The following is a 25,664-nucleotide window of genomic DNA, read 5'->3' on the forward strand; positions in this document are numbered from 1 at the left end:
TATCCTGGTGTGGCAGTAACAGTGAGGATGTGGTGCCAGTGCCACATCTTTGAAGATGATTCTATGGAGGACCTCTCCATGCTGGGATCATGGACCCACTGACTCTCTTACAACACTGAGCCTGAAGTCCGAGTCAGACTTATCAATAAATCCCACCACTGAGTGCAGCAGTAATGCTGCCCTGCCAGCCAGCTTGTAAAACAGCCGTGCCTTGTGTTGAAACAAGCAGTTTTGCCTCGTGGCACTGCTGTCTTATTTTGTTGGGAAATGACTGAAGTATGGGAGAAGTGAAGTTTGTTGTGAAAGGGGGGGAGTGGGATGAGTCCTGCTCCATCACCTCAGATGATGCTGTGGCCTGCGATTTTTCTCCTGGCCCTGAGCTAGCACTGTAGCAGTGTGATATCTTGACAAGTAATAGCTCCTGTGGTGGCAGAAAGCAACTAACTGGGGCTTTAATGTTTCTTACAGAGGAGCAGTACTCCACCATCTCCTTCTAGTGCTTCTCCCTCTAGCTCCAGCGGAGACATTAGTTGGGGTGACCGCAAAGGGCAGTGGCTGCGCAGAAGAAGGCTTGATGGTGCCATTAACAGAGTTCCTGTTGGCTTTTATGAGAAAGTATGGAAGATTCTTCAGAAGGTAGGTTGACAATTATAGAAGTAAGGAAACAAAGTGGGTTATGGTAACGTGGGAAGATGGTGTTTCAGATAGTTTGCTGGTTAAAGTTGGTATGCTGTCTTCAGCTGGAAGACTAATGGAAACTAGATTTATTAGTAGCAACATATCTGTAGGAGATATAAGGGCTTCATTAATGCAACTTCACATGTTTGTTTAAAAGTGTGTTTTTCTCTGGAAACACCAGTGCGCAGTTTTTGCCGATGAGTTGTGTTTCACCACTATTCTGCATCGCTCCTGGCCTAATGCAAGTTGTGCTCACTGCCGCTGAGGGGCACTGTAATGCAGTGCAATTTCCGAAAAGGCTGCAAGGAATTGGCTTGGAAGCTTCACTGACTCTTCCAAAATGTCATGAAAGCTCTTCCTGGCTCTTCTGAGCTGTATGACACTCTTAGTGTTATTTGCTTGTTTTTAAATGAAAAGTAATCCCTAGTAGCACCTTGGAGATCCGGGGTATGGAAATGTACTGAAGCAGATCTCCAGGAGGGAGAAGAGAGGAGTTAAGAGTTTCTGTTTACTTCAAAGTGATGCACCTGTTCTGCTTTGCTGGATGACAGTCAGTATTTGGCAGCTTGCAGAACTGAGCTATTCAGGCCTACACCATTGCGGAGATGTGCATCACCAGCTCAGCCTGCTTTGGTTGTCCTAAAATCAGTTATACTGAAGCTGTTAGTGTTGATGTCAGCCAAGATGAATCATATATGACCACTAGATTTACTGACGAGATCTTTCAATAAAGTGAACATCACTCACTTACGCAAAGTATTGTCATCTTCTTGGTGCTTTATTGAGCCTCAGGTACCAGGTCTGCCATTCTTTAGCCTGCCACCACTTAGATCTTGTCACCCTTTTCTTGTGTGTCACACTCAGTATTGCTGACACCATCAACACGACTGTTTGTGGCCCATTTCCAGGAACCACAACATGATGATATCCTTGAGTTGTGCTATCCTGCATTTCAAACACTTAACTAAATGTTGTTTCAGTGAAAAATGAGAAATTAACGTTCTCAGTTCCATGTTTTCTTGTCTTGTTTTCATCTTCTGTCTGCTCCTTGCTCTGGTGACTCTCCCAGGGATTTTCTTCCCATTCAGTAGCTAGAAGAGAATACAGAGCACTGTGTAAGTGTTGTGTAAGGTTATTTCTGACATTTGCCAGGCTACATAATAAACTCTTGAGCAAAGGTGAAATAATAGTTTTAACAGGTTTTGTTTTCTTTTCTTTTACTGAAATTTATTACATGTTGGCTTGGATCATGTGGATTTACTTGCGGGAACTATAATTTTCTTTTCATTGTCAAACTGCTTTTGTTTCAGTGCCACGGTCTGTCCATTGATGGGTACGTCCTTCCTTCTTCAACCACCAGAGAGGTATGGTAAAATGCCAAGGATGTTTCAGCCATACGACGGAATGTTTGCTTTGGCACTATCAGATGCAGAGCAGGGCTGATGCTGCAGGGCCCTTGTAAGAACAGGAGTGGCAGCCACGCTGAGAGGGGGCTGGGGTTGGGATCCTTCCACTGGCACCCCCCCAGCTTCACCAGAGGCTGTAAATAAGAGTTTTTCCTCCAGTCAGGCCTGGCAGCGGGTTTGTGGAGGGTTTGCCCCTTTGCTGTGTGCCTTCACTGGCAGCAGTTTGCTTCCTTTGTCCCTGAGGGTGGTGGTAACAGCTGAAGAGAAGAGCTGGAATTTTCTGCCAAATTTAAACCTTATCTTGCAGAATTGAGGGCTTTATTTATTCCTACTGTATAAATAAATAGGCTTATATTTTTGGCCTGTCAGACCTAGACAGTATCTAATTTTTCTGTTTAAAGGAATCAAACTAAATAAGCACAGACCTCCTAAGGCAACAGCATTTCACACAACATCCATACAGCTGTGCCAGTGAGAGTTAGGCTGCTCTACAAACAATAGAGCTGCGTGTTGGTGTTAAAGCACATACAATATCTACAGTAAGTTCAGTTTTGCAGCTAGCCCAAGATACCAGAGTGGTGCTTGGAAGGCAGAATGCATGAGACTGTCACATTAAGAGCAAAGAGATGACTTTGATAGCGAGGTGACCTGATAGTGGCCTTTCAGAATCTAAAGGGGAGCTACAGGAAAGAAGGGGACAGACTCTTTAGTAGGATCTGTGGTGACAGAACAAGGGGAAATGGTTTCAAGCTTAAAGAGGGTAGATTTAGGTTAGATATAAGGAAAAAGTCTTTAACAGTGAGGGTGGTGAGGCACTGGAACAGGTTGCCTAGTGATGCAGTGGATGCCCCATCCCTGGAGACTTTCAAGGCCAGGCTGGATCAGGCCCTGGGCACCCTGATGTAGCTGTGGATGTCCCTGTTCACTGCAGGGGAGGTGGACTAGATGGCCTTCAGAGGTCCCTTCCAACTCTAAGGATTCTATGATAATTTGCAAGCTAAGCATCTGCAGTCCCATATGCAAATAAAATATGTATGTGTGATAGGTGGCAGGGCTGGTACAGTTTCTGGAAGTTGCACAACTGTTTGCAGATCGGGGCCCAGTGACACAGAAAGTTTCTGTAAGTGCTGAAGCTGTACAAATGTTTTGTTCACTTCAATCAGTGCCCCCAGATGAAGGGAGGAGCATGTAGTTCAGTTGTTTGGGGGATGTGTAGGGAACTGCTCTTTTGGGTTTCTCAGTTTTTCTTTCCATTTCCACTGTAACTTGCCAGATGACCCCGTGTGAAATCAAGTTTGCTGTGCACGTGGAGTCAGTGCTGAACCACGTCCCCCAGCCCGAGTACCGGCAGCTCCTGGTGGAAGCCATTCTCGTCCTCACGTTCCTGTGTGACATTGAGGTGAACAGCATCGGGGGGATCATCCACGTGGATCGAATAGTGCACGTGGCCAATGACCTCTTCCTGCAGGAACTGGTGAGTCCAAAGTGCAATGGAGGGAGGCCTTCACATCTGAAATTTGTCCCCTGTTCTTTTTTTTGTGTGTGCTGAATTTGACCAAATTCATGCCCAGGTCAGTTACATGGAGCTCCGCCTAATTACAGAAGAGTACTGAGAAAGCTAAGGATGAAGCATTTAAGTTATTAATATTTGAGTAATCAAAAAAAAAAAAAAAGGACAAAATTTTTGGAGCTAGATTTTCCTTATATACATGGGCTGATCCAAATAAATAAATAAGGGCAGTGAGGCACTGGCACAGGTTGCCCAGAGGGGTAGTGGATTCCCCATCCCTGGAGCCACGCAAGGTGAGGCTGGACAGGGCTCTGAGCATCCTGATGTGGCTGTAGGTGTCCCTGTTCATTGCGGGGAGTTGGACTAGATGGCCTTTCAGGGTCTCTTCCATCTCAAAACCATCCTGTGATTCTACGTGCGTATACTGTAATGAAGGTTTCAATGAGGGAAGGGAGGATTGCTTTCTGTATTCAGCACAAATGCAAAATCATCACGGGGCCTTTTTTTATTCCAGTAAATAAAAGCACAAATGCTTAACTTTCGCTCCTTCTTTTATTTGTATCTTTTCAGAAATCATATGGAGCTACGGGTGGTATCTTGGAGAAGGACGTGGCCACAGGAATTTGCCACTTCTTTTACGACAGTGCCCCAAGTGGGGCCTACGGAACCATGACGTACTTGACAAAAGCCATAATAATTTATTTACAGGATTTCCTGCCTAGCACAGGCTGTGTGATGCAGTAAGTGATGTCTCGCGAGGGAAAAGAGGCCGGGAAGCTTCTCCCCAGTTTGCTGCCATGAGCCGCTTGTTTGCTGCATGTGTGTCAGCAGATACACCAGTCACAGTGTTACCTGCACACCTGCCTGGGGGGGACAGGTGGGTGGAATGTGGCCTCTTTGCAAGGGAGGGTGTGAGAAAGAACGAATAACGAGGCTTATTCTGCCTAAAGTGCATAAATGTAATTCATATTAAATTACCAAGAATTAGTTCTGCCAAGGGGAAAACAGATTGCTCTGTGGAGATCAAAAGGCATAATAAAACGAGGGAGCTGAATCTCAGGCACAGTGTCTCCCAGATAAGGGAAATGATGGAATTCATTAGTTTTTCTCCTGCCAATCTGTAAATGTACGTCGCTGTGAATCGTGAATGCGCAGTGTGAAACATCCAGGGGAATGTAAATGAAAGGAATTGGGAGAACTGGAAATAACCAGGTGGTATTTTTAATACAGGTTCACCCTGATTCTCATCTCGTTTGCACCTCATTAGGGCAGGGCTAGTGCTAGTAGAGACAAATGTCTTACCATAGCCACTAATTTGAGATGATAGCAGCTCTCAGGGAGCTGCCTCTCTCTTTAATCTGAACAAAGCTGCTTCCTTCCCACCCCAGGCACAGTCTCAAGTCTCCAACTGCTCCGAGGTGCCAGGCAGTTTTATGCCTGTATTCCTCTTCACTGAATGGAGAAAAACCTCAGTCACTCAAGCACCCTTCCAGCTCCTGATCCCTTCCAAATAGCTTTGGAGCTGAGGATGGCGTCATTGCTACCCTTATAGCACAGGGAGAGTTTATGGAAAGCTTGGATGTTTTCCTCTCCGTTTTTTTCCCCTTTTTTCTTTTATTTGTTTTTTTTTTTTTTTTCTTTGAAGGCACTCTTGTCACTTGGGGCTAGGGATGGGCTCTCTAGAAGTCTCCCTCCAGCCACCTCCCAGGTTTGTGCCTGCTCTCACCGTGAGTGTCCACTGAAAGCAGCTGCGCTGGCTGCTTTGAGCTGCTGTGAGTCCTGCGAGGAAATGGCTCCACGGCCACTTAAACTGAAAGCAGAGAGAGACTGGAAGGGGAACCCTGCTTCACCTCAGGCACCAGCTGTGCTTTGCCTTGGTGATCAGTTCTGGTTTTATATAGATGGCTGAAGTATCTTGATGAAAGGAGGGCCCCGCCAGTTGCCAGCACTGTGGTGCCACGGAAGCAGAGCCACCCTAGAGGTGCTGCTGCCACACCTGGGCTCTTGCTCAGGAGAGGGAAGGCAGGTGGGTGTGGGAAGCCAGAGGAGGTGATGCAGAAATAACAGGAGAACTTGGCAGGCCATGGACCCTGAAGCTTCTCCCAGGGTGCTCTGGGAGAGGCAGGGTCTGTGCTAGCCATGTGGCTGCATTAAGGTAAAGGGGAGGTTTAGACTGACGTCTGAAACAAGGCTTTGGAACCTACAGCAAAACATAAACACCCCTTAACTCTATTTTTTTTTTTAAATGGGGATAACAGAGTCTGATTTAAAATTCCTGCTAAAAAAAATTGATATATAGTAGCCATGATCAGTTATCACATGGAACACGGGCACTGGCAGAGGACTTATAACATGCTTTGAAGAGTTCAGATAGCTGCTGATAAACAGCGGGATGCTGAAACACAGCGGGAGTAGAGGGAGATCTCCTTTTACTTGCAGGTCAGGCCCTGCTGCCACTGCTGAACTGTGGTGACAGGGCGGTGTCAATCAGAGTCCCATTTAGTGCAAACCCAATTAAGCAAACAAGCTTTTGCACAGAACACCCCCACACCTGGAAGGGGATGCACCTGTGTGCTATTAAGCTGTTACAAAACAAAGGCATTGCTGCTGAGGGTGAGGCTGTGCTCTCCAGGTGAAAGCTGTCACAGCTCCACCACTAATTGGCTGTGATGGGTTTGGCTGTCGGGCTTCCCAGGGGACTGAGGGGAGGATGACATGGCCAAATTCCAGGCCTCGTTTACAGAAGGAAGGTGAAGGTAGGCTGACAAGTCCTGTCTCAGAAATGAGGGCTTCCAGCAGCGGAGGTGGTCCCCTGGGCCCTGCTCTTTCAGCCTGGCAGGCGCAGCTGCCACGAGTGCTTTGTGGCTGGTGGTGTGACAGCTGCCAGGACCTGCAGAGCTGGGCTGTGGCCCACTCAGAGGAATGTCACTGCTGCGTTATTTGTTAGCCCCTGCATAACACAGCGGGACACAAAAACTTAGGGATGAGAGTTATGGAAGAAGAACTTTCTCTAAGCCCACGTAGCTGGGCTGTGCGTCACTCCCTGTTTTGGGCTCGGGTGGGTTTTTTTCCTGGCATCGCATGCTTTGCATTTACCTCCCCTTCTGCTGGGGGTGAGGGTGCCCCAGGCTGCCTGCAGCAGCTGCTGGGTGTTGCTTTTGGTTGGTTGACTCAGCTCCTCTCATGCTGCAGCTCTGCAGCCCTAAAAGCTCTTCTCTGTTGCATTGCAACCTTACCTCGGCTCTCTTGAGGCGAGCATCCTTCAGCTTAATCCTCCACTCTTCCAAGAGTTCTACTCTGTTCTGCGTAGGTTATCAAAATACGGGCAAAAAATTCACCACAAACTTACACATTACTTTGAGAGCTCAAGCTTTATTTTGTGATCTAGTGTACGTCATGTTAACAGGTTTTGGCTTTAGCCTTCATCAAGGTGACAAGTTAGGACTGCTCGTTAACCCCAAAACCCAACAATTGCAGCAAAAGTAACCAGGGGTAAGTACAAGTCTACGGCAGGCGTAGACATCTTTCCTTTAAGTTGGGTCTTTAAACTTCAAAGAGGAAAACTAGTGACCTGGGACGCTTTAATTTAATTGCATCATGCAAAGAGCAAGATTAAATGCAGAAATGCAGAACTGCTTATTTTAATGAGATGGCTCTTCCCTGTTTTCCTCACCTGGACCGGATGGTCCGTGGAAAGCCTGTTTTTCCTGTTCTCTCCCCAAGGAGAGACTGGTATGCTCCCTGTGGTCATCAGTGCTATTTCTCAGCAGTCTTTAAGGGCTGCTGGGAGAAACCTACTAAAGCATCTCTTCTCATGGCGTTGTAGGTGCTACCTTGGTGGCATTCACAGACTAGAGTGGTGGTGGAGATGACACCAAGGGTGAGGATAAGGTACTGACGTGGCAGTGACACAGCAATACTGTACGTGGTAGTGGTCATCTCTTCTGGCTTCCTCACTGGCAGGTACGCATCATCCCGAAGAGATTAAATGTAAGCTTACACAGCGACCGCACCGCTTACCGTTTATTGTTTGTCTGGCTGGAAATTGCTTTCCCAGGCTGTTGTGACTATGGCAGGAAGGTGAGCTCCCGTGACCCCCAACAAGTTCTGCCCTCTCCCTAGGCTGCCTTGTTCTCTAGTTTGTGAACCACATGAAAGGCCTCTAAAAATTCATTGAAGTCAATGTAGTCATCTTTGTTGTAGTCTATGCTCTGGGCTAACTTGTCAATGGCTGCATCGTGTGAATCAATTCCCAGGTGAGAACTGAAGGTTTTCCAGGTCTTGCGGAACTCAGCAGGAGAAATCAGACCTACAGAGGCAGAGGACAGGCTACTTTTTCCAGTGCTTTTCCCCTTCCTCAATCAACACACGTGTGCCCACTCCTCCACTTCCAGAAAGTTACCTGCTTACGGGGGCTTGTGTGGGTTTTTTTTTGTTGTTGTTATTTCACAACTAAAGTACAGTTCTACTGCGGAAGAGAGAAACAGCCCCCAGAGTGACGTTAGTACTGGGAACTGTGTGAAGACTTTTTCTCGAGTTAGACACTGTCCCTTATATGGGTACAGCATGACTGCTTAAATTAGCCTTCACTAATTCAGAAAAATGACATCACCTCTGGTTCCTCTCTCTATATAGAAGCCTTAAAAGGAGGAAACACAGTGGGGAAAAAATAACTAGTATAGGCTTCCTAGAGCAGCTACTATGAAGTTACTGAGCCTTACCTGACTGATCTTCGTCCATGATGTTAAAGATTGTCTGCAGATCTCTTCTGTATTTGCACAGCGTTTCAACCAAAGTTGGCTGAACCTGGTTTTGAAATCATAGACAGGAGACCATTCAGACCTTGGGTTTGGGTTAGCTTAACTGACAGAACATGTACTATCCAAATCTATTCTACCAGTTTAACTTGCCAAATTTGGGGAAAAATCCTTATGCGTGAGTTCGAAGGAATGGTGTTTTATGTCTTGCTCCAAATCAGCCCAAACCTGTCACATATGGCTGGGTGATGTGGGGTGGTGAAGGAGCCCTTCACGCCTCCTGCCTTCAGTAATCATTTGTGGAAAAATTGATCATCTAGGGAAAACGCTGTACGTCATACACTCATGAAACTTTCATTATACGTATACGAATGGAGCCTGCTGCGTAGAAAAAACAGTGTCAAGAGCTAAGTACCAAAGCACTGCGCAGTCATGCAGTAACAACTGGACTCTGCAGAAGAGACCTCATCTATCATGAGACATCTAAAAGCTCATCTCCAACTGTGACTTCATCTTACAGCTGCCAGAAGTGGCTCTGAGCACATCTGAAAAAGCTCATCTCAAAGAGTGCTCACGGTAGGATTTGTCGCATAGCTCCTCAGCTACCTTACAGAAACGCCCTTGAGAGTCAATGGAAAGTACAAAGCAGTTCTAGCATGTGATTCATCCAGCCTATTTTAAGACTCTACCTTAGCAGGGAATGATGATTTGCGCCCTTAGAAGTGCTTATTTCCCTCCAGTGACTATAAAAATGAAGCTGGGTAACTAGTTCAGATGCAGATCTCTACTGGGTTGGCCAAACCACTGCCTTGTGCCTCAAGCTGCACCAAAAGCTGTTTCTTCAAGATTTGAAAGGACGTGTTTCCTTCTTACCTGATGCGTAGGACGAGCTATGTCCATGTAGGAAAAACATGACATGTAGTCAACTTTTCCGTCTGGATCTGTCTTTACTAACTGAGACTTCAGCGTCCTCCAGGGCAGTTTGAGTTGCAGGACAGACTCCATCACTGCTGCCCAGTCACTGACAGAAATCTTGCCTGCCAAGAGGGGTCAGTTTGTGGTTACAAGCAGTGTGCGACGCAGCACAGATCAGACCCAGCAACCCCAGCATGCCTTCTGACATTGTTTTACAATGCTCCCAAAACACAAACATTTTCTGCTCAGCATGCTATTAAAAACAGTGAGGTCAGACTAGGTATTTCCACAGGTCCTTTCCCACTGCAACAATCTTGTGATTCCACTATGATGATCAGCATGCTTTAATACCTTCAGAGAAAAACAAATTGTGCTGTGAAGAGCACTTCAGATTTGAGCTGAGTTGCAACAGTAGAGACAGACATATGTGACTGAAAAGCCAACAAGCCAGAAATATCTTTATCAGTTTTTCAGCAGCCAGAGAAACAGTACCACCACCTTAGGGGCACAGATGACAAACTAGTCAGGTGAGAAGCCAGCAGGAGGAAAAAGTATTTTTGGTAGAAGTTACATTTTTGTTACAAGCCAATAACGACCTCTTCCTGCATAAAAGGTTCATGTATCAATTTATCACTGAGTTTTCTTCAGCTGATGGGTGAGTCTGTCCCTTCTAGTGGACTAGCTGCTCAGCTTCACTCAAATAACTCCCAGGCTCAGAAAACTAGCTCGCTGTCCGAGGCCCCAGTTCCCTCGCTGACATCTGAAGATGCTCCTAAGTGAAGGTGGTGAGATTCTGGAGCCAGATTTGCCAGCCCAAACTTTGCCTGGCAGCAAACACTGTTTCTTTATTTGCTCATGCATTCTGTTATTCTTCCTACGTAACGCTCCCCAGGTTGTTTTCTAGGGCTAAGCATCCACTAACACACATCCTGCCCTGGTCTGAGAGAACACACGACCAACCAGGCTCTGCCTCCCTCCAGCCTTACACAAGCAGGCAGGACCCTTCTGCCACCGTGCACGCGCGGAAGCTGTTTTTCCCATGGTGGTGAGTGGACAGAGAGTTGGGTGTTACCTGTGCTGTTGCAGTCATACTTTGCAAAGCTCTCAGTGAGTGTAAGCTTGTGAACAAAAATCTTCTCTTGTAAGGTTTGTAAAGCAGACTGTTCAATTGTTTTCACCCTAGAACAAAAAAGAAATCAAAGCAGATCATTAAAGGATATTAATTCTCCAGTAATTTATGCTTTTCAACATTCATTATCAAGTTCTTTTGTTAACACGCAGTGTTGTCAGGGTCATCCTAAAAGACAACACTGAGAAAAACAAAGCCCTGGAAGAATAATCTGAACTTAAGAGATAATCAAGTTTATGCAAGTAATTCTAAGCTGCTTTGCTCCAGTTAATCTGGCCCCAGTGCTAGGCATGGAAAAGCTGCAATGATAAACTTTTCGGACTCCACTCATAACAGGATTTCTCCAGATTAACGCTGCAGCCTTATAGCAGACCTGACAGACAGGCGCAGGCTCTTCAGAGTCGCTGACAACTGCCCATTCTTAGCACTTACCACTTCTAATTGCCTTTGGAAATTTCTCACAAAACCTGGGAGTACTTAAAAGGCATTAATAAGTGTTCATTTTTAAATAGGAAAACAGAAACACAATAGATTATGAGGTTGATTATGAACTGTGATGTGAGCATTAATGTGAACATGCTGAAGGAATAACATGGAGCTGCATCAGGGTGAGGGTTAGGGACAGGTTCTGCACCAGAGGCAGTGGGCATGGAACAGGTTGCCCAGGGCAGTGGGCACGGCCCTCAGTGCTGGAGTTCAAGGAGCGTCTGGACACTGCTCTCAGACACAGGGTTTGATTTTGAGTGGTGCTGTGTGGAGCCAGGGCTTGGACTCGATGATCCCTATGGGTCCCTTCCAACATGGGATATTCTGTGATTCTCTCCAGTTACAATGAAGTTACAGATCTGTGGCAGGTGCTTATGCTCACCATACACACAATGCATCTTTACCTCTCCCAGTTTTTCTCCTTGTCTGTGCATGTGCAGACTTGATACTGTACAAAATGAGGAACCAGATCAGGATTCATTCGGATGTATGCTCCCCGGTTGCTCCCCTCTTCATAATAGTTAGAAGCAGAAAATATAGTGATAACCTGCTCGTAGCAAAAAGAGAATTTGGATTGGCTAGAGTAACGCTTCTTGAGACTGGTTTTAAAACTGATCTTAGAAAAACCTGCAGGTTTCAAAATGAAGTGTCTATATGTAAAACCAGAAACCAATACCGATGCCATTCACCAAACTGCTTGTACTTTTCAAGTCAGAACTCCAGTTTTTTTGGCCTGCCACAGTTCAGAGGGCAGTGTGATAGCACGCTGTAGTGGACACATCTTTCTGAGACACAGCTGGTTTTCAGGATTCTTGCTGGCCTCCCAGTGCAGCGTGTCAGCAAGCGGGGCCAGAAGAGAAATGATTAAGCTGAAAAGTGTCTAGAGGTTAGGAGCATCTCTGTGCTGTATATACACATAACTGTCCTGCGGGATTTTGTTCATTTGTTTTCGCATGAGTAATGAGCCAGTCTCTACTCCCTAAAGCTCTAGAAGACTTCTGTGTTTGTCAGAATTCCATAATCTGTTCTAACATCTTTAGTGCACAATTTCCCCCCAAACCCATTTTGAAGAAGTCACTCATATTCTTAATTAACTCTGCTGACAAGTCTACTGTGGATGTGCCTGTGAAATTCACATGCTTTCCATGGCAGCCCCTTACCTTCCCATCATGAGTGAGGTCGTAGCCATCCGGCTTAAATTCGTGAGACCTGATTAGCATCTTCAGATTATACCTTTTAAGCAGCTGCTCAGTAGTGTCAGGGCCAAAATAACAACCTCCTCCTCGACGCTCGTTCGGAGTACAGCCATGCTGTTTTCTGGGATCACTCCAGAGAATATCCAGGACCTGGAAAGAGCAAACTCAAGAAGGACTGATAACAGGTGAGGACTGACAGGCTACAGATGTCTGAACTAGTAGCCATACCAAAAGCCCCAGACTACAGAGAGGTAGCACCTGAAAGAACAGGGTTTTCTTCCTTTCTTTCTGATGTGCACTCCTTTGGGCTGAAACTCTTGTTCTACTTAAATTACAAAACAGATCTAGAGTTTGCATTAACCTTTTCAGATGCAGTATCTTCTCAGAGATGTATCTCCTTTCACAGCTGAAGTTTCCAGACCGGTAGATGCACCAGGAATGGTGGATGGGTAAAGGGAGTAAAAGCCACCTACACATGTGAGAGGCATTTCCTATTTCCCACCTGACAGCCACCCGTGCCAGTGGTTTTATCTAAACTAAGCTTGGGAATACCCCAAGCTTACTAAACATGGTACGAGCTGCCCTCAGCTGCATTGTCTTTGGTTAGCTTGTGTTTCAAAACAAGATTTTACTTGTCAGCATTTTAGCAGAGTCAGACATGAGGATGAATTCTTAAGGTTTAAGTGTAATAATTCTAATCTGTAGCAAACACTGGGCAAAATGTTTCTGTTCAAATCTCCCTGGAAAGGGTTTATGGAGACACATTCTATTTCCCATTTGCTGGAGAGTGTCAGATTAAGGGGGTTGTTACTGCCCATTACATTAGTTTCTAGGTCAGATGTGTATCTTGGGAAATCACATTTTCAGAGATTTGCTTCTCTAGAGGCAAAATGAAGCTGTCTGCTCCTTACAGCAGATGTCTGAAGGGAAGTTCAGAAAAATAAACATACACAACTCAATTTTGAGCTCCTAAATTACTATGCAAATTAAGCTTTCCGAATTGTCACCATTTATTAAATTACAGCATGACAAGCACTCCATATTGCCTCTGAAATTCGAGAGGAAACTAACAGCCAGAGGACAAAAATTCCCTGCTCTGAGTAACCAGCCTGTAGGTCTCAGGAATGGGGCTTTTTGGAGACTATCGGCATCCAGCTGCAAAAACCATGGCCAAAATAAGGTGCATACTATCACAAGTGGTTGCCAAGTCTGACCTATTTAAATTGACAACTATGGATGTACCAACAGATCTACCACACGAGGGCATACAAACACATTCAGAGCAGTTTCTTCCCCCTAACAGCTGGGAACAGAAACCATGGAGTAAATCGTATTTTCAAGGCATAAAATCACAAGCCTTTATTACCAGGTCTACAAAAAGCATCTAAATAACAAATAGTTGGCTAGTGGACTCTCCAGAACAATGGGTTTCTTATTCAGAGACAGACCTCCCAGACTCAGACGTGCCCTCTGAGCACAGCCTCTGCCACTGTCATGATTGGATCTCTGTCTTTGGTTTCCACCTACTTGTTTCCATTCCTTCTTGCTGAGCTCTGGATGCGAACTCGATCGGGAAAGCTCAGGGGAGCCTGATGAGGAGACACCGTGTATTTTCACCTGGTTCTTTCTGTCTCTCTCTGACTTTGGTATCTTCATCAACGTTTTCAACTTAAAAAATAAACACAAACCATTGGAAGAGTTACCAGAAAATAAAGATGAGTCATTCCCTTTTCCCCTACTCAGTCTTTAACCCTCACAATGCCCTGAACTCTCAGGGTTGGTGGAAGCTGCAGGCGTTTGGCACCTGCAGACATCATGCTTTGCATCTGTCAGACACCAAACTCTTGGGAACTGCTCTCACATCCCTACCATGAGACATCACCCATTCCAAGCCACTCTCAGTCTCAAGGTCACACTGCACAGCGAGGACAGCACTTGGACTCAGGGCAGATACCACAGTGCCCAGCTTTGCTGGAAACTGAAAATGCACCTGTAATACTGAGGATTGAACTGCACCCACTGCTGCTCTGATACAGTAGCACGCTGCTAGGTTAATTCAGCTGAAATCAATGGAGTATCAGGAAGATAACTATAAAGTTCATGAAGTATTACATCAGTCCCTTCACTGTTAAATATGTTTAACCTCCTCCAGTATGTATGGGCATCCGCTTTTTTGGAGTTGTGTGCTGTGGCTCCGTGAAGGCCTTTCATGCAGACTCCTCCAGGGAGTATCTTTTCTTGTCTTTTGGTATTTCCTCATACTATCTCCTTTCAGAATACCACCAAAAACATTCAACTGTTTAACAACAAAAATGACTGATGCAAAAAATTATTCCCTGGTGCACTGACCAGTGTTTGAAGACCTCTCAGCTGCCACCTGTACCAATTCTAAAACATCAGTCGGCCATGAATGGTACTGCCCTGAGCTGTGGCCCGTGCATTTCTCATTAGCAACACTCTCCCGTGGCAGCACCTTCAACCTGTTAATTCTGCACTTCACAGACAGACAGTACGTCCTACGCACCCAGCCCAGCCTGGGTGAAAGCATGAGAAGAGCTTGTCCCACAGCTGAGAAACCTGCATCCACAGCTAGGCACCCAAATTCAGTGTGCAGTACAAGCCAGCGGAGCCTAGGCTCAGTTTCATTGCCCTTTTTCACATCTTTAAGAAAGAAACTCAGCTACACTTGACTGACCAGTAAAACAGTTATTTCTGTGCTAAAAATTGTGAGGGTGAGATTCCATAGGCGCAAGAGCTGAGGAACACAATGCAACTGTGTGGAGCCAGGAGCTGGACTCTATGATCCTTATGAGTCCCTTCCAACTCAAGATATTCCATGTTCTATGAATCTTATGAATTGCTGAGTACCAGTATCTTGTGCCATCCGGGATGCTCTGCGTGTCTGTGAACCAGGCCTAATGGAGACCGGTGAAAGAGATCTGTGAGGACAACTTCCTCCAGAGGCAGCCAGGGGCCACTGGAACTCCCCTGAGGCTTTGGGAGAGCTTCCATAGGGACCTGCACTAGAGACCTATGTCTGATCAGTGGTAAAGCCTAGATCTCCAACTCATCTCCTGGATCTACCTTAATCACAATGAGCCTAAGCACTCAGCTTACAAGCATTCATGTTGATTTAGTTGTATAAATCTTCCAGACCAAAACCTACCCCATTTTCCACTGATTTGAAAAGCTGAATTTGCTCATCATTTTGGAATAAAAACCATATGACTCCATCTTCTAAATTCAGGAAAAGCAGTAGTTCCTGCTTCCTCAAGGCCAGGTTTCGAGGCCTGCTCGTGCTGGAAGGGCTCTCCCACATGTGCTGCCATGGGAGCACTGCAGGGTGCAGAGCTTCCTACACAGAGCAGATGGCAACCACACAGCCCTGGGACAACAGGCGGTGTTAAAAGGATGCAGCTACACTGCTTTCTGAAGTGTTTAGAAATGCCTGTGAATTAAGAACTTTGCATGCTTCCCGGCTCATGTGTCATCACTGCAGGATGGAGGTATCTGACGTGTGTCCAACTATTTTAAAGTCAAAAGACCCACGTCGTTTTACAGCAGCCAAACAATCAGCTCCCAACACCTACTGAAACCACGCTTTCTAAACAGTGATTCTGAAGAAAAACAAGACTCCTCTTTTTTTACTTGCCTTAGAATGTAGCCATTTCCTTTCTTCATGCAATCAACTTGATTTCAGCATTCTCACTGCTACATTATTTAAAGAAAATAAAAGTACCACCACTTGAAATGCTCTCTTACCTTATTTCTCTGAATCAAATTCAGGGAATCCAAATCTGTGGTGTCTGAAATTCCTCCATGTACAACAAGCACTTTGTTATTAATTACAGTGGCGAGGGGAAGCCAGCTGAAAATGTCTTGCAGATGATACAAAATTGTCCTGCTGTGGACCTGCAAAATGTACTCTTAGATTAGATGCTACCGGGGGAAGATTCTGTTGCTTTTGAGCACTAGATTTTCTTGAGGTATGAACAGTTCCACCCAAGGGACACTCCGCATTGCAACACCAGCCAATAGGATCTGAAATTTATGCTAAGAGCCACTCAGCTGTCCCTGCAGCATTTCATTTTCCTTTCACTTTTACCTCTTCTTGAGCTTCTGAGTGGCCTCACCAATGTTTTTTATTTCATCCTGTGGATTGCTGAGCACGAAAGGTTAACGGTTCAAAATTATTTTGTCAGTTATTCCACTGAAAATCCAAAATAATTGTAACTACGTTGCTAAAGTCATTCTGTACTACGCCTAAACTGGTTGGAAGTTTCCTTCTTGAGACACGCTTCATTCTACATGTGCAATGCTAAAAGAAAATATAAAAGGAAAATGGGAAAATATAAAAGGAAAATATAAAGGGAAAATGGGAAGAATCTTACCTTATATTTCTTCAAAACTTCTCTAGTGAAGCCATATCTGAAAATAGGACAACATCATGAACTTTCTACACTACAGTGCTTGCCAGGAATTTTCCAGCCCTCTTTTTCTCCTCCCATTTCTGTCTCACCTCAGTGTAAAAGTGATTTCTTCTGTTTTGTTTCAGGAATTGAGTTAAACCAATTTCTTGGGATCAAAAACAAAATCCAGACCAATAATTTTTAAGCACTTAAATAAAATAGCTTAACAGCTATACCTTATAGGAACCAGAGAGAATTTTCAAGGAACCAGACTGATGCTGGGTAACACTTCCCACAAAACCTCCACAGACACCATCACCTATCACGTCTCTTTTTCCCCCACAAGAGACAAGGAGTCTAATGCCTCATTCTTTTAACACCAAAGCATTCTTGCTTCATGTGGCATTTCCACAATACCCTAATTTTCATGATTTAACTAAAATACAGTTGTTCCATCCATCCCCTTCCCCCAGGTTTGGTGCTCTGAAAGCTTCAGTGGACCCACTGAATTCAATGGACTCTGATTAGAAATGCCTATTCAAGTGTCTGTACGTAACAAGATGTTTTTTGCTTAAGCATCTTGAAGATGCAAGAACCAGAACACTCTCCACTTTCACAGAGTGTTCTCCACCAGAGCACTCTGTAAAACACTACTTCTGGTTTAGAGATAAGATGTTGGCACAGTGAAGGACTAGTTATGCCATTCTCTCTCATCCTTTTAAACCTACTTTAGGTTTAAGACGTAGTCTTCATGGTTTCCTCTATTCAAGTGAAAATCATTGGGGTAGATAAGAAGAAATGCAAACAGGATTATAAGTATCTCCATGGAATTTTTTCCTCTGTCAACAAAATCACCATTAAAGACATAAGGGTTGTTTTCTGAAGGTAGACCATTCTGCAGAAGGAAACAAAACCAAGGATGTTTAGAGACTGTGATGTTACTGTAATAAAGGAAATATCATTTCAAATGAGATCACCTTGCTAGAAAACCTGCAATAAACAAATGAATAAATAAATACATCTTGCATAATACAGAACCATGAGGGAACAGATGACTTCTCTAATTGTCCTTATGATGCTGCCACTAATCCCTTCCTATACCTATTAAATCAAATTGAAAGGGACAAGTAAGAACATTATTATAGTAATGAAATATTCTTTTCTGTAAATGCAACTGCTGCCAGGAAGTTATGCTCTTGCAAATGGAAGGGTCTCATTCATTTTGAATCTATGACATGAAAAATTAGCTTCTGATACAAATCTGAAGGTCCTTATATTTCCTTATACAGTAAGAAATCAGATTTCAGATATTTACATTGTTTGCAGTCTCTGCTTCCAGAACTCCTACAGAATACTGCAGTCCAAACCTTAGTATAGGACTCTGAAGAACCTTTTTCCAGTTGCACTGATCCTGAAAGCACTACTTCCACTCACAGTTGCACTGTGCCCAAAGTGTTAAAGATATACCAGAAAGCTTGCAAACTGGAAAGACTGCACATACACATTTTTTATTTTATTTTCTGAAGACACAGAACAATGTTTTATTGTGAATAGTGACTTACCAAAAGCTACCATTGTGAACTGATGGCATGTGTTGTCAGATTAGTTATCAACATGTCAATAGGTGCCATCAGCCTACAAAAGGCATAGCAGTGACTACACAGAGCTTCATCATTTCCAGTCATAAGTATTGGAAATATTCTTCATTTTTGACTTGCCAGGAAAAGGAAACCTCTATTTTCATAATTGGCATGGGCAAGAATAACCAACAGAACATCTACAAAATCATACTGTGACAACAGAGGCCACTCTTACAAGGTCAGGCAGCACTGCAAAGCATCCTACTTCATGAATATGGCTGCTGCCCCAGCACTGCTTACAGTGCAGCCTCTGTCAAAGAGGTGAACAAGGCCCTCTATGATTAGCAGCTTGCTGATGGGTATCGTTACTGCATCTGCTAGGTTAGTGATTAACTAACTTCTGTTTTTTGCTCACATTCTCTACATCTTCGGGTTATTTCTATCCTTAGCAGCCATTTACCAATCTAACTTAGCCATGCATGCTTTAAAATCCAAGTGTTTCAAGGAATTTGGAGATAACAGAGCAGTTACCTCCAGGATAGCTCTTTTTTACCTCCCAGTCTGGTTTATGAAACTGACCTGAATCATACTCTGATTCTGTTTCAATAAGCAGTTCCAAAAGGGAAGATTGCCTAATTAAAATAACAGCTAAAAGACTACAGGCCAAGGACTGGCAACGTGTAATTGGTTAATAAGAAAAGCAGAGGCCTGAAGAGGCCTGATTACATTTCAGCAGGCTTCAGGTACGTGGCTGGACAAAACCACCAAGCTTTCAGCCAGCCAGTATCAGATATTAAGTGTGACAACCTTGGAAGTAGAGGGGAATTACATCATTTAAATACCTGGTTTATCTCGTGTCTGTCTCCATCCAGTGCAGATGAATATGTAAGGAACAGACACAAACCCTTTCCTCTGGAAAATTCAAATCTGCTAAATGAAAGATGGTGATTCGAGCTAAAGATAAAGGGGAAACTAAATACAGGAAAACTCCTGCATCTTCATTTGAATACACAATTGTGGAAAAGATAATCTGGAGCTTTTTTTCACATTGGTAAATCAGACCTATGCTCGTTAACTTGAAAAGTGAGCAGCAGTTCAAGGATATGGTACCCAAGGTATTTCCATTCTGTGCAGACTATATAGTTACTCTCAAGATCACAAATGTTTTTAAACAGATAGCATCCTTTTTTTTTATTTGTTTACTTTGTACAAACAAACAATACTGAAAAACACCTTATCAGTGGAAGGGTCCAAGAAAGCCTCTGCATTTCTTTCTTGAGGACCAGAATTATCCACAGTGTAGTGTCAACTCAGGAACTGTTAGCTCCAGAGTTCAGACCTTAGTCAGCAAGGAATAGAAAACACAGGCCAAACATTCAAGACATGGAAAGGAACCCTCTCTAAGTTCACACTCTAGCCTGACATTTGGAAGCAGACAAATTTCCTGGATCTCCTCTTCTACAGTGAGCAGGACAACAAGAAGGAAAAGCTATGACAAAGACCCCATCCAAGTTGTTCCATGATTTGTGCAGGTGTGTGTGGTTCACATGGACAGCTCTAACAGTGATAAAAACTATCAAATGCTAATACATATTCTTAAAGCCAAAATGCTACACCGCAGAGTGCCCATTTACCTTGTGGAATACCAGTAAAAGATCATCCAGATTTCCATGCAAGTCTCCTACAGGAAACAAAAACATATACAAATATTTCATCACAGAAGAGGGAAAAACTGGAATTGTAAGACTAGAATTATGTAAGTTTGTCCTAAGAAGGTTTTCCTCATGTTTTCTTTATTAATTTGCATTTTCCTTAATAATTTGCCCTACCTTAGCATTATATAAGCTTCACTTTAAGTTTTATGCTGAAGTTGCTTAGTAAAATCTGGCAATTAAATACTTAAAAGAGCAGGCAATTGTCTTGCATGTTTCTGTCCTCCCAGCTGGATCTGAAGATCAGATCTGCAACCAAGTTAAAAGATCGCATAGGGAAATGGAAGTAAGATGGGCCAACACATTATCTGCCTGGAATACAGATTAATACTTTAGAAACAGGCTTCTAAATACTATCAGGTTTGAATTTACTAAGCAGTCTACTACACAAAGCACAGTTGAGCAACAGTCTGGTCCAGGCCCAGGTTGTGGTTTCTACATGTAGGATCTGATGGAGGGACTGTCCGTGCCGACATGCTTCAGTACTGGGGCCACGGGAAGGGAGAGCTGTCCTGTCCTGAGGTTTACTTCACAGCATGGCAGATCCCTGCCACATCACTCCCCTCTGAGCCAAGCTTCCAACACTTGTGACTCAGCACCCCCAGGCCATGGCATGGTAGTGAGCTTTCTACACTGGTGGTTAAGAAAAGACATTTTTAATGGTGTCTACGTGTCTTCCGTGCAACTTTTCGTTCACGACAAGCCTGCTGAAGGCACTCTATGGATTCCTGTGGGCGATGATAGCTTTTAAAAAGGCGTGGCCACAAACATTTGAGATGCATATTTAATTGGCATGATTTGCTTGAAATTAGAAGGTAATTGGGGGAGGTACCTTATTTTAAGGAAAACAACAATTTTGGACCAATTTGCTTTAAAAATGGGTCTTCCATATTCTGCAGAGGAGCTATCTAGTTGCAAAAGCTGTTGGCTTCAATGGCAGGAAGGGGAGCACTTCAGATGCTACTTGCACAGCACAAATGAGATACACAAACAACAGGAGGGCTGTTTTGATTAGTAAGCACACACTGCGTAGCAAGCAAACGTGAATCTATGTTTCCTGCATTCAGAGAGAGATTTTGGTTGGTTAACAAATTACTGTTTATAAAAAACATTATTTAAACAAGCCCTTTCCTGGTAACCAAAGTTGGTTCATAACCACATCTTAAAACCATCAGTTGCTGTTGTACACATGTCATAGTTGCCTCCCCTACTCTGCTTTACTGTCACACGCAGCACAGACATTGCTGTCAGAACTAATGTCACCACTCCTGTTCTATTCTGCAGCTATTGCTTCCTGTGGCACGCCAGAATACTGCATCCATTCATTCATAATTTACGAAAACATAATAAAATAGATGGCAATGAGCTCTTAATTTTTCACTTTGTGACATAACACATCATTCTGTAGGACTAATTTTTTGGTTGTATGAAGACCAATGTATCCTCTTGGGTCCCTTTAGAAATAAGGTTTATTGTACATTTCAATTTGTTCTTGATCGTCATGCTATCAACAAGGGGCCTTATTTGCCCTTCCTATTACACTTTTATTAAAATCATTACCGAGTAAACTATCACGAAAAAGTCTTTTTCTCAGTGGTGAGAATCGCAGCCAGTGATCACAGTACTCAGAGTGGCATTTTACAAATGGAAGTGCAGGAATATTTAAGCTGCACTGTGGTGTTAGCTGAATCGATACTGACTCATTCAGAAACTTCTAACAAGGAGAGGGGCTTTCTCTAAATATACTTGACGTGACTCAGAAGCCTTTTTTTATGTACATATATATATATTTTAATTTTGTTCCCATTTATGCATTTGTTTAAGAAATAATAAAAAAAGGAAATTCCCACATCACTTTCCGACTAGTTAGAATATCAACCTTTTGCCCAAAGTAGCTATATCCCCAGTTATATTCTTACCACAGATGGTTATCTCCTTGAAGTAGGAAACCGAAACATGGGTGATATTTGGCTTCTCCTTGAGAACCCTCTTGGTCTCATGTAACAGCTGCAGTACGTAGCGGGCATGAAGCAGCTTTGAGAAAAATCAGAGGGAGAAAAGGAAGGCATTTTAGGAGAAGCTTGAAATCTGCTTTATTAGCACTACATGTGTATTGCGAAGGAAGCTGTATGAGAGTATTTGTACTACAGACCTCTCTAAACATGGGTATAGGCTACATGGTTTAGTGCTGGGAATTAGGAATAGCTCTACACTTGCTTCCCAGTGAATGGAAGAAGGGCCCTTGGCAAACTTGCTGTTCATGTTTTCCCATTTTATTTCTAGCATCCAGTTTCTACTCATCCCACGTACAAAAATGGTAAGAGTGGGCAATGCAACACTCAGAAGCATGGCATAAGTTCATTTCTTGAATGTAGCTTAAAAAAAAAAAAAAGAAAGAAAGAAAAGGATCTAATTCTAAACAAAACGAAAAACAGACAAATAAATAAAAAGATAAACCTACAAAAACCCCATCCAAAGGCCATAAATGATATTTCGGCAAATTACACAAATAACAAAGAGAAGGAAACTCCAGCAAAGGTTGCCTAGTTAAGAGTTATCTTCCAGCTCATTGTGAAGACGTTACGAGAATGAAACATTCAACTTTCAAAGACTGCTCTTTTCAGAGGGGATGTAGCTTCTGGCTCCTGTAACAGCGCTCTTCTGGTCTCTGCTAATGCATGGTCAGTCTGTGATTTTTACAACAGTTAATCCAAACTCTGATGGATGGCCTACAGACTGACTTGTGAAGATTAACGTTCTTGAAATGAACAAAAGGGGTCAATTATGTATAATCATTTCCTTACTAAAATGTGAATCGCAGCAAAGTGAAGCCTGGAATGGCTCATTTCTCATGTGCTTTATATTGTGCTACTTGTAAGATCAGCCTCCACTGAAAATTAAAGGAAAAAATGAAATATTCAGTAAATTGAAAGCAAAGAGAAGCTATTACCCCTTATATAGCACATTGTTAAGCACAAATGACCATGAGTTCAAACAAAACCGTGTCGTGTAATGCAGCGGCAGACAGAGCTCATGAAATCTATGCTAGCACATTAGCCATGCTTTCTGTTCACTCTCTCCAGGGTCCCATATGCTGGAATAAGGTGATTAATTCCCACAACTCAATTCCTCTTTAAAACATCAAGGGGAAAAATAAAAATAAAAGGAGCTCAGGGCATCTTTCACAGTCCTGTCAGCATCCTCACTGACACCCTAAGTAGCAGCTGCAGGGGGTTCCCACTGCACGTTCACTACGATCTTTGTGCAGGAAGAGGAGATACCCACCAACCCTTGCCCCTCCCCAGCTCTGGTGCTGGTGGTCCTGCAGCTACGGAGTGAATCATACTCAGGGACTGAGAAGTTCTTTGGGTTTTGTCAGGTTAGCTCCTGGCCAGATTAGATTCCTACAGCAGCTCACCGTGCACCTGTGTGATCACTGAGGGTTGGCAGGAAAGAGCAATGGGATGGAAAGGAAGGTGGAAATACCTCTCTGGGCACCAGCTCGGTCCTATACCGGATTCAACTGACTGGGGAGCTACAACTGGACAGAGATGTAAAGCAAGTAAAGCAAACAAACAAAAAGTAGTTGCAATGTACCTGCCGATTCTTGAGGGCATTAAGAAGAGCCTTAGCATGCGCAAGAGTAAGGGGAAATGAGAGTCGTGGTCCGTCATAGGAGTCTGGAACATCAATCTTTTCATATTCAGTTACATACGAGTCTGCATCAGGAGAAACGTGGGAGCTGGTGGAAGTCTGAGCAACTGCAACAAGAGGGAAGAGGAACAGGAATGTAGACTCTCCAGCAGTCCCATAAAGCTGCAGCAACATGAACAGAACTGGAGAATGTAGTGGATGCTCTTCACTGCAGCGCTGGAGGAGCCAGCTCCTGCCTTGTACGGCAAAGCAGCCCCAGGTCTCCCCACAATGATCCATAACACTAAACAAAACCAGAAATAAACACAAACAAAACTGGCAAAAACACTGTCCTAACAGGCAGCAGCTGTGGTCAGGATGCAAAACACTTTGTAATGAAGTTGTGGAGGAATCTGCTGTTAGGCAACAAGAATACAACCTGCCACAGCCTTTCTTCTCCTCCCACAGAGCAAGGAGATTCAGAAGCCACTGCTGACCATCCAGTGACCATCTGTTTATAGTTCCAGATTACATTGCTAATATGGGTTTTAAAGTGTTGCTTTCGTTGCTTTTATTTTCTACATAAAAATTCCAGGCTAGCTACCAGCAGCACACTGAGTATTTTACAAGCCAGCAACTAAGCAGCGTTCCTTCACAGCAGACTGCAAAGCACTCCTTTCTGATACAACGAGGAGATTCCTCCAGCTCTTGGTGGGCTGCCATAAAACCACTGGAAGACATAAAATAAACAAAAACAGCTGCTTCTGATTTTCCTGAACATGGAGAAAGCAGGAGCCTTGCTCACTGCTTCAGTCCAATATTTTCTTAGCGCACCCTTGATACATAACTGAGTGAAAACTGATTTCAGTGTTTGCTCCTTATAGTCTGTCTCTATCATCTCTTATTCTAACAGAGAGAGCCTGAGCCCTAAAGAACGGTGTTCTGCAGGTTGCTGTTGGAGAGATGCTGGTTGGAAACACTTTTTTTCTGGGCTGCCAGTAAGTTGTCTGCAACGCTGATCAGATGCAACTGGAAATAAAGATGCATTATATATTGCTGGAAAATATCAGCAGCCCAAACCCACATGTGGTCTCATAAATTATGACATTCATATCAAGTATGTAAGTAGATAAAAAGTATACTTTTTTATCAACTTCGCCTTTTAAAAATCTGTTTTTTTTGTTTTTTTTTTGTTTTTTTTTTTTGTTTTTTTTTAATCAGCTGCTGCACTGCAAGCTGCTCAGCACACTGAGTGTACAGTCAATCCTGAACGACAGGGACAACGGCCTTAGGTACGTTGAGTTCTGACACCTGCCCTAAGAGCAGATGAAGCACCCTCTGCACCTCTTTACCGACCAGAGGGAGCATAGGGACGCCTTGTGCTCTGCTCTCATGTTGGAGGCCTAAGCCTGCGGTCTGTGAGCCCAGCCCTGGCTGCTAGCAGCCCGTGTAGGGCTCCAGGCTCTGTGCAGGACAGCAGCCATGCTCCTTGTTACACAAACACAAAAGCCCAGGAAGCACCTCTGGCTCCTGAGGAGCGCTCAGACACCAGACATACTTCCTCTAAACCCTTGGAAAATGGCATTAAATCTCAAGCAGAGCAAGGGCAATACACATAGCTATGTAACGTCCCAAACACAACTTTAACTGCACTAATGACATCTTAAAGAGGAGGAGAGGATGATAAAAGTTTCAGAGTATAACATAAACAACCACATCAAAAGCAGTACTGTGTTAATGAGATGGTGACTGCTTTCCTTCTCTGAATAAAAGACATTTGGAACAAGAAGATCAAAAGGAGAAAAGTGGCAAGATGAATAGGGATGACAGGTATCACAAAATCCTCAGGCAGATTTCTCATCATCGCATACTGTGAAGAACAGGCAACCTGTGCTCTGGTGAGAATATTATCTACTAAATTCTTGAAGAAGGCTCTTGAACAACACGTCATCTCCTCAGTTTAAGTGACCAAACAGATCGAAAAAATAGAGACCAAAGTATGGTGGGTTTTAGAAAATGCTTGGTGATAGCAAAGCTAATTTGAAGCCTCTCTGCTTGTTAGGTTTACACTCACGGAGACTCATATATTAAGACAGTGATACAGCAGAAACAGAAGCAGTTCATTAAATAATCCTTCTTGCACAGATTTTGGTTAAATCTCGGGGGCTGGCACGGGAACTGCAAAGGTCACTCAGAGGAGCAGGCAAGAAAGGGCCTGAAGTAAGGGACGCACACAGCCAGCAGCTGGACAAA

General features: G+C 43.8%; 2 protein-coding genes across 13 annotated transcripts in view; one reads left to right on the forward strand and one right to left on the reverse strand.

Annotated features, from left to right (window-relative positions):
* PHKA2 (phosphorylase kinase regulatory subunit alpha 2) overlaps positions 1 to 4,676 on the forward strand; it is a 39,059-nt gene extending 34,383 nt beyond the window's left edge. For 3 of the 4 annotated variants that reach the window (XM_021409277.1, XM_021409286.1, XM_021409293.1), the window contains 4 exons: positions 469 to 636; positions 1,989 to 2,042; positions 3,358 to 3,558; positions 4,165 to 4,676. In XM_021409277.1, the coding sequence (XP_021264952.1) occupies positions 469 to 636; positions 1,989 to 2,042; positions 3,358 to 3,558; positions 4,165 to 4,338 (597 nt within the window). In that variant the 3' untranslated portion in view covers positions 4,339 to 4,676. Of the gene's footprint in view, positions 1 to 468; positions 637 to 1,988; positions 2,043 to 3,357; positions 3,559 to 4,164 lie in introns of those variants that run through there. The other variant, XM_021409303.1, reaches the window with a different exon arrangement.
* Positions 654 to 25,664, reverse strand: part of PPEF1 (protein phosphatase with EF-hand domain 1) — a 39,717-nt gene continuing 14,706 nt past the window's right edge. For 7 of the 9 annotated variants that reach the window (XM_021409344.1, XM_021409362.1, XM_021409334.1 and 4 more), the window contains 13 exons: positions 23,376 to 23,539; positions 21,698 to 21,812; positions 19,701 to 19,747; positions 17,215 to 17,381; positions 16,469 to 16,505; positions 15,840 to 15,989; positions 13,605 to 13,745; positions 12,042 to 12,227; positions 11,286 to 11,428; positions 10,339 to 10,445; positions 9,225 to 9,388; positions 8,316 to 8,400; positions 7,263 to 7,903 (listed from right to left, as the gene is read on the reverse strand). In XM_021409344.1, the coding sequence (XP_021265019.1) occupies positions 7,713 to 7,903; positions 8,316 to 8,400; positions 9,225 to 9,388; positions 10,339 to 10,445; positions 11,286 to 11,428; positions 12,042 to 12,227; positions 13,605 to 13,745; positions 15,840 to 15,989; positions 16,469 to 16,505; positions 17,215 to 17,381; positions 19,701 to 19,747; positions 21,698 to 21,812; positions 23,376 to 23,539 (1,697 nt within the window). In that variant the 3' untranslated portion in view covers positions 7,263 to 7,712. Of the gene's footprint in view, positions 1,770 to 7,262; positions 8,401 to 9,224; positions 9,389 to 10,338; positions 10,446 to 11,285; positions 11,429 to 12,041; positions 12,228 to 13,604; positions 13,746 to 15,839; positions 15,990 to 16,468; positions 16,506 to 17,214; positions 17,382 to 19,700; positions 19,748 to 21,697; positions 21,813 to 23,375; positions 23,540 to 25,664 lie in introns of those variants that run through there. The other 2 variants (XM_021409380.1, XM_021409391.1) reach the window with 2 other exon arrangements.

The sequence above is a fragment of the Numida meleagris genome, chromosome 1, assembly GCF_002078875.1.
Source record: "Numida meleagris isolate 19003 breed g44 Domestic line chromosome 1, NumMel1.0, whole genome shotgun sequence".
NCBI lineage: Eukaryota > Metazoa > Chordata > Aves > Galliformes > Numididae > Numida > Numida meleagris.